This window comes from Callospermophilus lateralis, chromosome 6 (genome assembly GCF_048772815.1).
Source record: "Callospermophilus lateralis isolate mCalLat2 chromosome 6, mCalLat2.hap1, whole genome shotgun sequence".
Classification (NCBI taxonomy): Eukaryota; Metazoa; Chordata; class Mammalia; order Rodentia; family Sciuridae; genus Callospermophilus; species Callospermophilus lateralis.
The window spans coordinates 152,456,655-152,471,263 of NC_135310.1; the positions used below are offsets into that span (position 1 = coordinate 152,456,655).

Genomic DNA, 14,609 nt, shown 5'->3' on the forward strand with positions numbered 1-14,609 from the left:
TGCCTCGCCCATGCCTTCCCATGGAAGTCACAATTAAGGCTCCTGACCAGGTTCTCCCTGCTTTCTTTGTCTGGAGACAACCCCCGCCCCATCTCCATGATGTGGTGTGTTCCCTGTTCTTAGTTAGCAACTGGGAATGCTAACAAAACGATGTTTTCAACAAGTCATCTCCTGATCTGCCAGCCTTGCCATACCAATATGATATTAAAATCTATACTTTAAAACCTGGATGCTGGAATGGTAGGCAGTGACTTTAGCCTTCAAGGTCCCCTTCCCCCCAAATCAGCCTGTCTTTTTTGATTATTACCAGCACCTGAGCCAGTCAGTCTTTCTGAATCTGGGTTCTTCACTCCAACCACAGGAAAAAAAACTGGAGTGGTAATTTTCTTTTTTTTTTTTTAACTTAAAAATAACTATTTTATACCTATCGAATCTTTTAAAATCGACTTTGATTTTTGAGATAAGTGTAGATTCACATGAAGTTCCAAAAAAAAAAAAAAAAAAAAAAAAAAATGCAGAGACCGTATCTTCTTGGCTCAGTTTACCTCAGCGGCAACGTCTCACATAACCGTAGTGTGAGATGGAGTGGCGATCTCCTTAATTGTCCCAAGGACGGCATATAGCCAGTCCCATTCTAGATGCATGGAGATTGGTTTGTTACAAAGAGGAGCCCTCACGGAAAATTAGGGCTTAAATCGTCTTAACACAGTGGGGACAGGCCAAGTCTAAGGTCTAGGAACTGGGGAGACCCCTTAATCCTGCTTCGCAGAAGCAATTCGGCTGGCGGGGTGATGGCGGCAGTGTGGCAGGGGTCCCTCTACCTGTGGACCCCGGCGAGCCTTACCTGTGCGCGGTGCTCCCCGACGGCGAACTGTATCACGGCCACGCCTGGGCTGTGGCTCTCCTCGATGCGCTCCACCGTGCTGGAGTCGATCTTGAGGTCGCTGCTGATCTCTGCGCTCTGGATGAAGTCTTCCGTTTTCAAGTCCTCCACCTTCTTGAGCTCTCCGTTGGCCAACTGGATGATGGAGCCTTTCATGAAGTAGGGCGGCAGCGTGGGAGGCGCCGCGGCGGGCGAGGCCACCGACTGCACCACGGGCAGGTGGATCTGGGCCTGCACCATGGCTGGGTAGGCGGCCTGGGTGGCCAGGGCCTCGGGGTTGAAGTTCTCGTTCTTGGCCAGGGCGGTGGTGACGAACGTGTGAGGCACTGCAGCGAACTGGGGCGACGACGTGACTATGGCAGAGGCTGCCCCGGATGCCTCCATGTCGGTGCTGCCCACGGGGATGAGCAGGGGCTGGGTGCCGGGGATCACCAGGTGCTGGGGCAGGCTGCCGGCGTAGGTGATTGCTTGCTGCTGGCCGCTCAGGTAGCCGATGACCGGGGGTTGAGTCCCCGCGTAGAAGGCGGTGGCTGGCAGCCCAACAGGGAGAGGCTCTGAAGCACTGTGCGTGGTCTGGATGACCGTGTGGGGTGACAGCGCATAGGACCGGTGGCCGGGCTTCCCTAAGTGCAGACCGCTTTTGTCGTTGAGGGTAGACGGGGAGGCCTCCCGGTGCGTGGCCTGCTGCACCTCCAGGTCAGCTGCGGGCGTGCTGCTGTTGGGCAGGACCATCACCGAGGCCCGGACCCCCGAGGGATCTCGACTGCTGTAGTCCGCAGGGCTCGGGTGGACCACCACGTGCCTGGACTCGTACGGGTGAGGGACGGCCTTGCTGGCCGCCTTGCCCAGGCCCAGCTCTGCCGAGGACGGAGCCCCGTACCGCCGACTCTTCTCCATCTCCCCGTTCAGGACCTCCTTGGCCTGCATGGCCTGCTGCAGCCGGCTGCTCTCGGCTTTCTTGGTGGACTCCCGGGGAACGAAGTGGCCGCCGGAGTCGGTGTACTGCACGACCACCTGCGAGGGGGGCCCCAGGGTGAGCGTGTGCGGGATCATCGTCTGATGCGGGTGGAGGTGGACGGGGATGGCCGAAGGAGAGGCCGCGCGCCCGCTGCTCTGCGGAGAGCTGGAAATGTGGACGTACTGGTTCTGCTGGGTGGGTGGGGGGGACCCCGGGGTGACGAGCCCCGGAGCCCGGCCGAGGTGCTGCGGAGGCGGCGGCTCAACCTTGTGTCCCGGTGCCTGGCTCAGACTGCCCATGCTGGCCAGCAGGGTGGAATAGGCCTCCAGCTGCGAGCGCTGGGATGGAGTGGTGGCCCCCGCGGCGGAGGCCACTGCACTGGTGACAGGGTTGGCCGATGGGGAGATCAGCTGCGAAGGGATGAAGCCGGCATAGGGCCCGCTGTACTGGGAGGAGCCGATGAACTGGAAGGTGTGCGGAAGGTGGGCGTACTGAACGGGAGACACGGGAGTCCCTGACTGCGGGGGAGGGTATGCCGTGGGCAGCGTGGTGGCTGCGGGGACCGACCTGGGAGCGCTGGGTGGGGAGTAGTCCAGCCCGGTGGACAATGCTTTGTGTAAACCTATTCCCTGTTGTAAACCAAGCTCCACAGAAGTCCCTGTGGGCCCGTGCCTCCCGCCCCCATGGCCTCGGCCACCAGAGTTGCTGGGGAGCCATGCCACGCCCTCTGCCCGGTGGTTGTCGCTGGGCAGGGCGGTGGTGGCCTTGTCCTCGGAGGGCCGGCTGGTGGCGGGGATCTCGCGCTTCTTGGGAGGCAGGCATTCGTTGCTCCGCTCTTGGTTGGATTTCATTTTTCGCCGTCCCCCCTCCACGGTGACCGTTTCACTGTCTGGCTGGCTCTGATTTTAGTCTGATAAACGGAAAGTCACATTTGATTTCTGTAGGGGATCCAGGCTCTTCATGAGGAATCATCTCCCCGTGGGTACACTCGGCCAACAGCGGTTCCGGATTCTGAGAAGAGGAAGAGGGCAGCCAGGGGGGAAAGGAGAGAGAGAGGAAGGGAGGGAGGGGAAGGAAGCAAAAATATCAGCCTTGGGAAAGAAACGTCCCAGCAAGATTAAGACTAAGCCCCTGGACTTCACATGAATTCCAAAAACCTGATCACAGGCTTGCAGCAGGTAAGACACTGGCCACCTTGGTCAGAACGTTCTAGATGAGGACTGTTTCATACTGAACTGGTAGAAACTTAAAAGCACATAATCTTTATGGAGTTAACAACTCCCCTAAGTCATTCTCAATACCCCCGTCTCCTCCCTTTTCTTCAAGGGCAGACAGACCATGCATTTCTTTCCCTGGGTGATACAGCAAATGAAGCCCATAGGAAGGACCCACCAGGTGGTCAGCTGGCCCCTGATCCCCGGCAGCCAGGTCCCCCGGGAAGAGCAGGTTAAAGTGCTGAGTGGTCTTTCCTGGTTATTTCTGAATTCTCACCTGCCAGCGCCAGTACTCTCAAGAATTCACCTGTCTCTAGGTCCAGACAGGATCTATGTCATCCCTAACATAGACACCCACTGGCTCAGCAGAAGCAGCCCAAAATAGTCCTGTTCTCTATAACTTTGAAAAGAATTCCCTGTACAGCCACTCATGGTAACAGAAAGCCAAAAGAAATCCGTGAGGCAGGCAAAAAAAAATGCATTTGATTAGAGTTTAAAAAAAACAGATACAATAATAGGGCTGAGGCATTGAAAGTTTTCTTAATGAGGGTTACGTACTCGCTTCATCCTCGGTGCTCTCTCCCCTTCTAAGCCGTCTTTGAATTTTCTCCTCATACCACCCCCTCCCTTTCTCCTTGGAAAGGGCAACTCACTAGTAACACTAGAAATGAGACGTCTTTCCAACAAATCTGACTCCTGTATTCGAACCTGGCCACACAAACAGTGGCCCTGGCGTCTGCTCTTATTGACACATATCTCAGTCTCTTGGTAACACTGGACTCCAGTTGCCACTACTGTGTGTATAAATCAGTGCCCACTTGGCCTGGTGCATCTTTGGAACCAATATGAACACACTGACAAGGAGAAGGTGCAAGTGCCCCCATGGGGGGCTGCAGAGGTAAGCAACAGCCTGAGCTGACATCCCAAGAGCTATGGGGCTGGAATCTGAGAATTGCACGCCTTTGGGTTCTCCAGACCTTCGTTTCTGTGATCAGATTTTTAAAAAAAATGCAACAAGGCCGCGGCCTTCAGCTTTCAACCTTAGCCAGGCTGAAGCAACAGTGAGATCCCAACCTACGGCAGGCAGCACTCTTCCAGCCCCTCCATACACCACCTGAATCCCTAATCTCTCCTGTCTGGTGTTCAGTTCTCCACCCTAACTTGCAATTCTGGGGGGCAATGATTTAATGACTCTTGCTGGTTGTGCTTCAATAGCAACAGACACCAAGATAAAATCACAAATGACATGACAGAAAGCTCCTCTCCTTGGTGACTTTGAGCAATAGAGGTAGAAGGAATTTTAGGAACTTGATGTCACAACATCAAAAGGGTATTTCACACGACAAGAGAGGCACTTAGACTATGCAACAAAAACTAAAAAGACTTGAAATATTAATGCTCAGGAAGTGAAGAACCATCCTGGCATCCAAGGAGTTTACCCTCCCAACCTGCGGATCCTAAATAACTTCATTCCGTACAGCCTCTCTTAGAAAGAGCACAGCATATAATCTATACCCAGTGCTTACAGATCAATTACAAAGACAGAATAAAATTAAACTAAGAAAGTATCAAGAAAGTTGCCCCCTTGAAAAGTATTGATAATGACCTTTTAATAGTGATTCAAAGAGCCACTCTTAAGAAAGGGGACTGGATAAGCCCCCCCCCCCCCCGCCCCCATTCTCATGTCTGTTAGCAAGGAACACTCATTTCTGAGAACTACTCAGAGAACTGTTCTGGGCGCCCCCTGCTGGTTCCACAGGAGAACGGATTAAAAAAACCAAAACCCACAGGATTTCATTAGAAACGTTCATGCAAGAGTGATATGTCAGAATCTGAAATGAGAACATTTGCATACAGTAGGCCTAGCCAGTAAGGGAATAGGTTAATTAGCTCAAGGCAGCTCTGAGGAAGAAAAAACAGCAGCATAAAAGTCCTTTCAGAGCCAAGTAAAATGTCAAACACATTCAGGAAGGGGCCCATTAGCAATGGAAATTTAAAATGTCAGTACAAGGAATGCACAACATAACAAACTAGAAAACCCCTTGAAAAGTACTTTTAAGAACCCAGCTTTCATAAATTGGGGAAAGAATGCTGACTTGCTTCTCAGAAGCACAGGATTTTATTTATTTATTTATTTATTTATTTATTTATTTGAGAGGCTGGTTTCATGGGTCCGAAATGCTAACTGGGTGGACTTCTGCCAATGGACCATGAAGACATATCAGCTTTGACACACAAATTCAGATTTCTTCTTCTTAAGCATTACCCATTAATAAACAGTATCTTTACTAGGGATTGCCAATGATAAGTCAAGGATATATTTAAAAAGAAGTTAGAGTGACCCAGGTTGAACTATATAAATCTCAACTCATCTCCTCCTAAATTTATTAATCTAAAGTATTTTTCAAAAAAAGATATAGGGTCTCACTGGTCTGGTCTGAAACTCCTGGGCTCAAGTGATCTTCCTGTCTCAGCCTCCCAAGTAGCTGGGACTACAAGTGTGCCCTACCGCACCTGGCCTTCTCCTAAGTTTAGAACTGTTGGCCAATGCAGCATTGAGGAACAAGAGCTCTCTAACTCTAGGTTATGTGTCACTTCTCTGCGCACTCTGAGCTGTACTGTGTATATCTTCCATTGAAAGGGAAACCTGAAGGTAGGAACTGGATCTTGCTGTATTTCTAACAAACCACCAGAGGGCGCCATAGTACACCAGCACGGCATTACTGTATTGGGATGAAAGAAGAGGTAATTTATGAATGTGAAAAAGTAGAGTAGTGGGGGAGGGGGGAGAAGGAGAGGGAAAGATGTGGGGGGATGAGGAGGGGAGGAGAGGGAGAGAGAGAGAAAGAAACAAGGAGAATGGGATGTTCATTTTAGGGTCTCTTTCTAGTTGCAGACAAAAGGCCTCTGCCCTGAACTCTCAGGGTCCTGGAGCTAATCTCTGAGTGCACCTGCCAACAACAGGAACATTTCTTTGAAACATGGCCAACGCTATGGACGCTAAGTTACCAAACCACACGCGAATCACACTGCTTAAACACCATCAGAAAAGGGAAAGCAGAAGGGAAATTAATAGATGAACCAAGACCAATTTATTTAGAGCTTACTACCTGTGGTTTGCCTGGCAATCAGTGTTCTGAATACATTCATCTCAAGCACTTGTGGATTTTTGAATGTAGCTTCTACATTTATATTTATTTCATTATCAGTATTTTTAAATTTAGCACGGTGCTTTTTTTTTTAATTATCAGTACTTTTAAAATTTAGCTCGGTGGTAGTTTGCCTTGCAAGTCAAAGTCTTATCCTCAGATCAGCAACACCAGCATCCCGGAGCTCTTTAGAAAGGCAAAAATTATGGCCCCAACCAGAACCTGCACGTTAACAAGATCTGCAGGAGATTCAGAGGGACAGTAAAAAGAAACTCAAGAATACATTTTCTACTTCATTTTTTGGTACTGAACTCAGGAGCACTTGACCACTGAGCCACATCCCCAGTCCTATTTTGTATTTTATTTAGAGACAGGGTCTCACTGAGTTGCTTAGGGCCTCACTTTTGCTGAGGCTGGGTTTGAACTCTCGATCCTCCTGCCCCAGCCTTCCAAGTCACTGGGATGACAGGCATGCGCCATACATTTTCTAATTCTGAATTGTTGAGCAATTAAACACTGCTGGCCCCTTTCGAATGGAGCAGGCACAGGGAGCCACACTAGGTGCCATGCGTACCCTGGGGGCTGACGAAGCCTCTCAGGCTCTTGACCTTGGGATCATCAAACCCAACACAGTCTACCTAATAACTGCCCCTTTTCTCCTGATTCCTTAAAAAACTAGAGAGAGAAGTGTTTTTCAAAGACTATGATGCATTTTATGGACTCAATCAACTCCAGGAAGAAAAATGGAATTGTTTAACAAGGAAAGCCCATACTTATATCTTTGCCATCATTCCAATTCAAAGATGTTTTCGCTGCTATCACGGATCCAGATGGAGAAGGGAAAGGAAAATGAGAAACTACTGTGCTACAGAAGTGAGGCCATGTGCCTGATGACTCCCAGCCTTGTGAACAACTGCTCAGAAGAGAAGAACCCCTAGGATTTGATGCCTAAAGCCCCAACTAGGCACTCCAAGGCTGCGGAATCCACAGAGTAGTCCTGCCTACGAACACAACCCTGGGTTTCTCAGTTGAAGTGAGCCCATGGCTGCTTGCAGGTCCGTCCCTGCACAATTAGGAAGAAAAGCAGATGCCCTCATGCCTTCCTGATCTGGAAATCTGGACTCTGAAATGCTACAAAGTCTGAAGCTTCCAGAGGGCTGTCTGGACGCCACCAGCAGAGAATTCCACACCTGACCTCACGTGACAGGCTGCAGTTAGAGTGCAGGTGCCACTAAAAATGTCATATAAAATGACCTTCAGGAGATGTGTGTAAGGTGTAGGTGAAACAAATTTCATGTTTCGACTTGGCTCCACCCCCAGGGTATTTCATTATATGTGTGCAAACATTCCAAAAAAAAAAAAAAAATCCAGAACCTGGAAAACTTTTGGTCCCAAGCATTTTGGGTAAGGGATACTTGTACTGGAAAATGTGTATGACCCTTGAGAGGCAGAACACCTGGACATAATGGCAGAGGTCACCAGGACAGGGCAAAGGCTCCTGAAGTCCTAATTCACCAATCTCCTTCCAGTTTCATCATCTCACCAGAGGGGAAGATGTATGTGGCACCCTGGCAGAAGGCACCTCATTTTGGTTAATCATTGTAAATAAGCCCAACCCTGGCATCCTTGGAGTATCCAGGGTGGACAAAGGTGGGCTAGATGACAGCCATAATTAGACACCTTATGGTTGACTGGCGGAGCCTGCCCCAAAGGAAGTGGATCACACATTCCTTCATCAGATGCTGGGTTTCTAGGAGGTACAGCGGACCTTAATTGTTTTATGTCAGCATGAAGCAAATGGCAGGCTACAACTCTATTTTTAGTTGTGTTCTATTCAACATTTTATTAGTGTTTTGGTTATCATATTTAGAGGTAACAGAAGGCTGGAAGGCATGCTTAATGTGTTGCGGTTAATATTCAAATATATCCACAGAAGCTGGAAGCAATGGCACAGAACCAAGAAAATTAAGATTAATGAGAGTACATACAAGTGCCTACTCTTGGTTTCAATAGCGCAGTTAGTCTGGTAGTAGGGGTGGAGTGATCTGGTTTAGGGATGGTTCAAATGAAAAATCCCAGGAATTTTCTATTCCACAATACACTCAATAGCAACTAGCACTTAGGCAGGATTCTTAAATGGCTGAAGTAATTATAAGTTTCATTTAAAAAACACAATGTGCAGGGCGCAGAGGGGCATGTCTGTAATCCCAGCAGCTGGGGAGGCTGAGGCAGGAAGACCACGGGTTCAAAGCCAGCCTTAGCAAAAGCAAGGTGCTAAGCAACCCAGTGAGGCCCTGTCAAATACAAAATAGGGCTGGGAAGGTGGCTCAGTGGTTGAGTGTCCCCGAGTTCAATCCCTTGTATCAAAAAAAAAAAAAAAAAAAAAAAGCATAAAACACATAATGTTCAGAACTAATGAATAAACACTGCAACACTGTGATCATAGATGGCTCTGGTAATATCCTCACTAATGAACTGCTGACCATGGACACTGGACAATGGGGCGTGTCCGGGGTGGCAGAGGGTCTGGAGGCAAAGCAGCCTGCTGACAGCTGAGACTGCAGGGAGTCTCAGTACAGAGAGCGTGGCACCATTAGAAAGAGTCAGAGCTGTTAAAAACGGGCAGGCTGCCCAGTGAGGCACGTCCCTGTGCCATGCGGACGATGGGTATAGATTGTCGAGAGGAATGGGGGGATCCTGCCCTGGTTGGGTGTTTCAACTATTTATTCTACATTTTTTCCCCATTACAAATATTTTGAGACTCCATAGATTCCATCCTGTCTCCAGATGGCTTTTTTTGGGAGAATGGCCTACTTTCACATTTTCTTCTGTGTCCTCAATGGAAATTGCTTATTGGTTTTATCTTCTGTGTCTAACTTGGAGCCTCCCTGGGCAAGCCCATGTCCAGGAGGGACACTGAAAGGGAGAAAGGTCCCATCCAGGTACACTTGGGGCCAGAAACCAGCGGGGGTGTGGATAGGAGGCTGCATGAGCTGGCACAGTAGGTTGTCTGCAAGCCTCCCCACAACACGCTTGGTTTTCCACCCTGACTGTATCCCCGAGGTCTTGCTCACCCAAAAGCACGGTGAGAAGAGAAAAAGCAAGAAAGGACATGCACCTTGGAATCCATGCTGGAGAACGGCCACCCAAGTGCCCAGGGACATAAAGAAGAGAGAAATACTGAATATGTCTTCATTTCAACATTAATAGTAGCGGATTGATTGAGACCCCTCCCCCACCAAAGTCATGGCCACCTGGAACCTAGGAAGGTGACTTTAAAAGGGTCTTCGCAGATGTAACTAAGGATCTTGAGATGACATCATTCTGGATTATCCAGATGGGTCCTAAATTCAACCACAAGCCTCCTTAGAAGGGCAGAGAAAGATCTGAGTCACGCAGAAGAAATGTCCTTGTGAAGACAGAGGCAGGGACTGGAATTACGCAGTCCTGTCCCAAGCTAAGGACATCCAGAGCCATCAGACTGCAAGAGGCAAGGAAGGCATTTCCCCTGGAGCTCTTGGAGGGAACGCAGCCTTGTCAACACCTTGGACTTCCAGAAGTATAAAAGAAAACAAGAGAATAAACTTCTGTTATCTTAACCCTCTGTGGAAGCTTGAAGAAACTAATACAAATGGCTTCTATTAACTGATAAACTACTATATGGCCGTAACCCTCAACATGCCACTTACTCCTCTAGTTGGGGAGGGAACACTGAGGCTTGTTCAAAGACAGAATCAGAGGTAGAACTAGCATGGGCCATTTTCTTGCCCTCTACCATCCTGATGCAGGGAATACTAGTATGTGGGGGTACACTATGGTGAGGACAGCGTAGTGGCAAGTAATTTTGGGGGGGGGGGTTAGAAAAGGAATGGAATGCATAAGTGGGAGAAAAATGTCCAAAGGAACTGTGTCATATGGAGACCAACCGAGAATCACACAGGCTGAGGGGGGGAACTCAGGAAGAGAGAACTGGCTCTTTGAATTTCCCAGGCAAGCAAACTGGGGACCCCAGGCCCAGCCACCAAGCTCCATGCCACTCACCAGATTGCAATCCAAGTCTCAGCTGTGCAGGGGCCTGGAGGGGGCGCCTCCTACACAGTGGGTAGCTGAGAACTGTGAGAGCCAAGCTCCTTCTAAACAGGCTCCCCTGCTCCAGAGTGACAGAAAGTTCAAGTCTGCACCCGCCCAGGCTCCCCACAGTGGGTGGCAGTGGTGCCCACCACGGGGACCTCACAGTGCAGGAAAGGTCTTGCTGGGCCAGTGCTACCAGCGTCAGCTGGGAATTCAGTGGGTCAGGGCAAGGCAGGAGAAGAGACCTCACTGCGGACATTTTCGGCACGGTGAAGAGTTTTTTTTGGCTTGTATATTTGTAGAATTTTTTGGCAATGAAATTCAATGCAACGATCAAAAATTTTAAATCCTTCCCAAGTAACAGTCTTAATTGGACGCACACTGGCTCAGGGTCCCTCTGCCTCTGGGGCAGAGCTGTCCCTCTGGTCAAGGCCTTGAGGAAGAGGCTGGAGGGGATTCCTCAGGACACTTGCTGCGCTGGCTGTGCGTGTCCACTGGACCCCTCCGCTGGGGAGGCTGAACGGCCTCCTCCCCCACCCCCACCTGGGGCTCTGTGGTCTGCTGCTGCCTCTCGGTGTGATGGGAGGTGGCCTTTATCAAGCCTGGGGCAAACTTTCCTGACCTTCTGCCATTACTGTTCCCAGTCCACAAGAGGATGGCACTGGGGGTGTTCGTAGTGGGTCTTGCCACCTTCGGCACAGGGGGACAGCTGTCCTGTGGGCAGAGTCCAGTGCATGGCTTCACGGCACTCCTACATGAACGCAGGAGGATCGGCTCCGGCCAGCAGGGAGGAGGGCGAGGCCCAGGGGCTGTGTGATCCTAGCTCACAGGGAGACGTGGCTGCATCATCTGCGTCGCCAGTGTCCTCTGGCGGCCTGCCCACGGTGGAATTCCTGGAAAGGCTCAAGATAGAAAAATAACCATCTGGATCCAGACTGGTCCCAAGGGCACTGTTGAGCAGAGGTTGAGTTGGAGTTTGTAAGAAAAGCTGGAAAAGCCCATCTGTCAAGACCTCGGCTGGCTCCGCACATGAGCAAATACTCTCTGCTCTCAAGTCACGCTCCCGCCAGAAGAGCTTCCTGTGGGCACCCAAATGACGGCTCCTGCAGCACTCTGGATGAAGACTGGGAACAGGTCCGGGGGAGAGGGAGGGGTCCACCACTCCTGCACTTTGAGGTTCTCACCCTGGTCCAGAGTAAACTGTTTCAGGACAGGGAAGGTGGCTCCCTTTGTGGCCTCAGCCCTCAGCCTACTGTGGCAAGATGAGAACTGGCCACAGTGGCATAGTTGGAATCAGGGTTTGGAGGACGAGGACCTGGCACTTTTGATATAAAGTCCTTATCCCTATAGTGACAAATTCATTGCAGAATTTATAAAGCCATTTCTTTGTAGCCAGTGGTACAGTTAGAATATCAGTGTAAAATATAATATTATTACTACCATCTGCAACAAGGACCCACGTCTGGTGTGGTGTCGCACATCTGTAATCCCAGCAGTTCTGGAGGCTATGACAGGAGGATCACAAGTTCAAGGTCAGCCTCAGCAATTTAGCAAGGCCCTAAGCAACTTTAAATAAATAAATAAATAAATAAATAAATAAATAAATAAATAAATAAATAAATAAATAAATAAATGGTGGGGGAGAGAAGAGAACGAACCTGCAAAGTTGTTCAAAGGGCAGGCTACGAACTTTATTGGGCTGGGGATGTAGCTCAGTGATAGGTGCTTGCCTCATATGCACGATGCCCTGACACCACAAAAAGCAAACAAGGGTAGGCTATGGTGTTAGGTAGAGGGCAGGTTCAAATCCAGGCTTTACTGCGATCTGCACGTGTAATTGTTTTTCTTTTTTCCTTTTAATATACTTTTTATTTCACTCAAAATTACATGTGCCCCAGTTTAAGGGGGCGAGTATTTCAACAATGCAGAATCTTGGAATTCACATCTCTGCCTATTAAATGGGGAAGAATTAACACATACAACATCCGGAAATACTGTGCGCACTCAATAAACGGTGGCCAACGTCATTACATTCCACCAGTCCACCTCCTGGCTTCCTGGCCATCACCCACACTTATCTGCTGCCCCTCTCTCCTAGTTCCATGACGACATCAACATACCACCTTCAAACCATCCATTTTCTCAAATCTCTGTGATTCATGAAAAAGAGAACAATGGATGTTTGAGAAATTATTTTCTTTCTTTCTTTGCCTCACAGACTGTATTTGTGACAGTGCCCCACACAGGTCCCGTTTCACGCCATAAAGCATGAAAAGCAATTCCTCAAAGAAAATACTCAGAGAAGCCAGCGGCTCAGCTCCAACGTGGCTTGTCCTGGAAAGGGTTAAGTGCCAGGCTCCGCGTTCCCCTCTGCCTACTTTTCTACAATACTGTTTGGATGAGTAATTCTCAAAGGCCCAGCGGGGAGGTGCAGACTCTCCTCTCCACTGCTCACACGCCTCCAGGCTTTCCACACCCCCCAAAGCCAACCACCTGCACCAGCTCAAGGACCTTCTACTGGTCACTGGGGGACGGCGTTTCTGAGACACTAAAGGGACCAAGTTTACCAACAGAGATCCTGAAAATCTCCCCCAGGTCAGAAACTGCCTTCTGGAATTGAGGCATCCAGCGAGTAGTTGAAAGGATTCACCGTCTCTGAAGCCTCCGGGTGAATCATAAACCAACATGCCACTCCTCCAGGGCCCTTGTCCCTTGGCTTCCCGTCCACTGTGGTTTCGTGGTCTCTGGCTGCTATGATTTGAATGTGTGTCCCAAAGTTCAAGTGCTGGAAATTTAACCCCCATGTGAAGGTGTTGAGAAGCAGCACCTTCAGGGGGTGGTTAGGACATGGGGCTCCCCCTGCATGAGTGCTACCCCAGGGGTGGGCTGGCCGTGGCGCACAAGCTGGCCCCATTCCTCTCTCCTCTCTCCTGCAGGAGCATGCTGTCTGGCCGTTCCACCTCTGACTATGGAGGTGGCACGACAAGAAGTCCCTTTAGCTCCCACAGCCCCTCCATCTTGAACTTCCCGGCCTCCAGAACCGTGAGCCAAATGGACTTCTATTGCTTTTAAATTACCCAGTCTCTATTTTGTTATAGCAGCACAGAATGGATTAAGACACTGTGACATTAAATCGCTTAGCCATCTTCTTCATTGCAAAGGCCACAAGTCCTGCTGTGACCAGCCTCCTCATGGCCTGCAGGCAGGACAAGTCACCCGTGTTCATTTTAACTGTAGCAATGCTTTACATACAATGGCCAGGGCATGCCCATCCTATTGTAAAGGCAAGAATCCCGAGGCTCAGAGTGTAAATCACTTGCCAAATATGACATGGTTAATGAATGGCAGAAATAAAATAAAAATCTTGGCTCCTCTCCAACAAAATCCTGGGTTTCAGTTGCTTGGCTCATGCACTGGGATTGCAAATGTATTAGGGAAGAATTCACCCTGACCCAAACAGAGGTCTGGCCTTTGTCATCTGCTCCAGGGAAGTGATTGCTAGGTCTCTTGACTCATAGGCACATGTTTCTTTGCCTGGGGGCTTTGGTCACTGGACCTCTAATGATGGGGGTTTGCGTCACCAAAGCATCAGTTCCAACTTCTGAGGAACTAAGGATTAATGGAATTTTCCTGATATCAGGGAGGGGCTACGGCCTAAAGGTCAGTCATGAGGACAGAGGGCACTCAAGCTTCAATAAAAATGCTGGACTCAGAGGCACGGGTGGGCACCCCGTCGGCTATGTTCTGTGCACACTGCTACACATCATGGCGGGAGGGGGCAATGCTGTCCTTAACTCCATCACCGAGTTCCTTAGTGAACTGCAGAGCTCGAGGGTGGTTTGGGGAATACCCCGAACTTGCGATGTTGTCAGAAATGAGAGGGGTCTTGTGGAACTGTCCCAACTTTGTAGTTTTCCCATGAACTCCTCCTTATAGCTGATGCTGATCATAAACTTACAGATATGTCAGACAATTCAATCAACAGAATAAACAAGGTCCATGAGGTTCTGGGATCAGAATGCAGCATGAACCAAGGATTTCTCTACGTCTGCGCACCCCCCACGCAGTGGCCAGTGAACAGGTACAAGAGTGGAAGAGAAATAGTCAGGAGTTCACATCACTCAGGGCAATGAGGCTGCGGCCAAGCCCCAGAGAAGCCGCTCTGTGCCAAGTGCTTAGTGTGTAAGAAGTGCTGGGTGGATCAGTTTTCTGGGTACAGCACTCAAAGCATTGAGGCAGCGAGGGCAACCCACCAGGGAACTTGCCACCCCCTTCACAGTGGCAGTCCACGGAGCTTCAGGACCAACTACACTGGAAATCTGCCATGGTTACTG

General features: G+C 49.6%; 1 protein-coding gene across 5 annotated transcripts in view; it reads right to left on the reverse strand.

Moving 5' to 3' along the window:
* Window positions 1–14,609, reverse strand: part of Atxn1 (ataxin 1) — a 384,962-nt gene that overhangs the window by 20,218 nt on the left and 350,135 nt on the right. For all 5 annotated transcript variants that reach the window (XM_076859235.1, XM_076859233.1, XM_076859231.1 and 2 more), the window contains one exon: window positions 845–2,852. In XM_076859235.1, coding sequence (XP_076715350.1) covers window positions 845–2,692 — 1,848 coding nt within the window. In that variant the 5' untranslated portion in view covers window positions 2,693–2,852. The remainder of the gene's footprint in view (window positions 1–844; window positions 2,853–14,609) is intronic.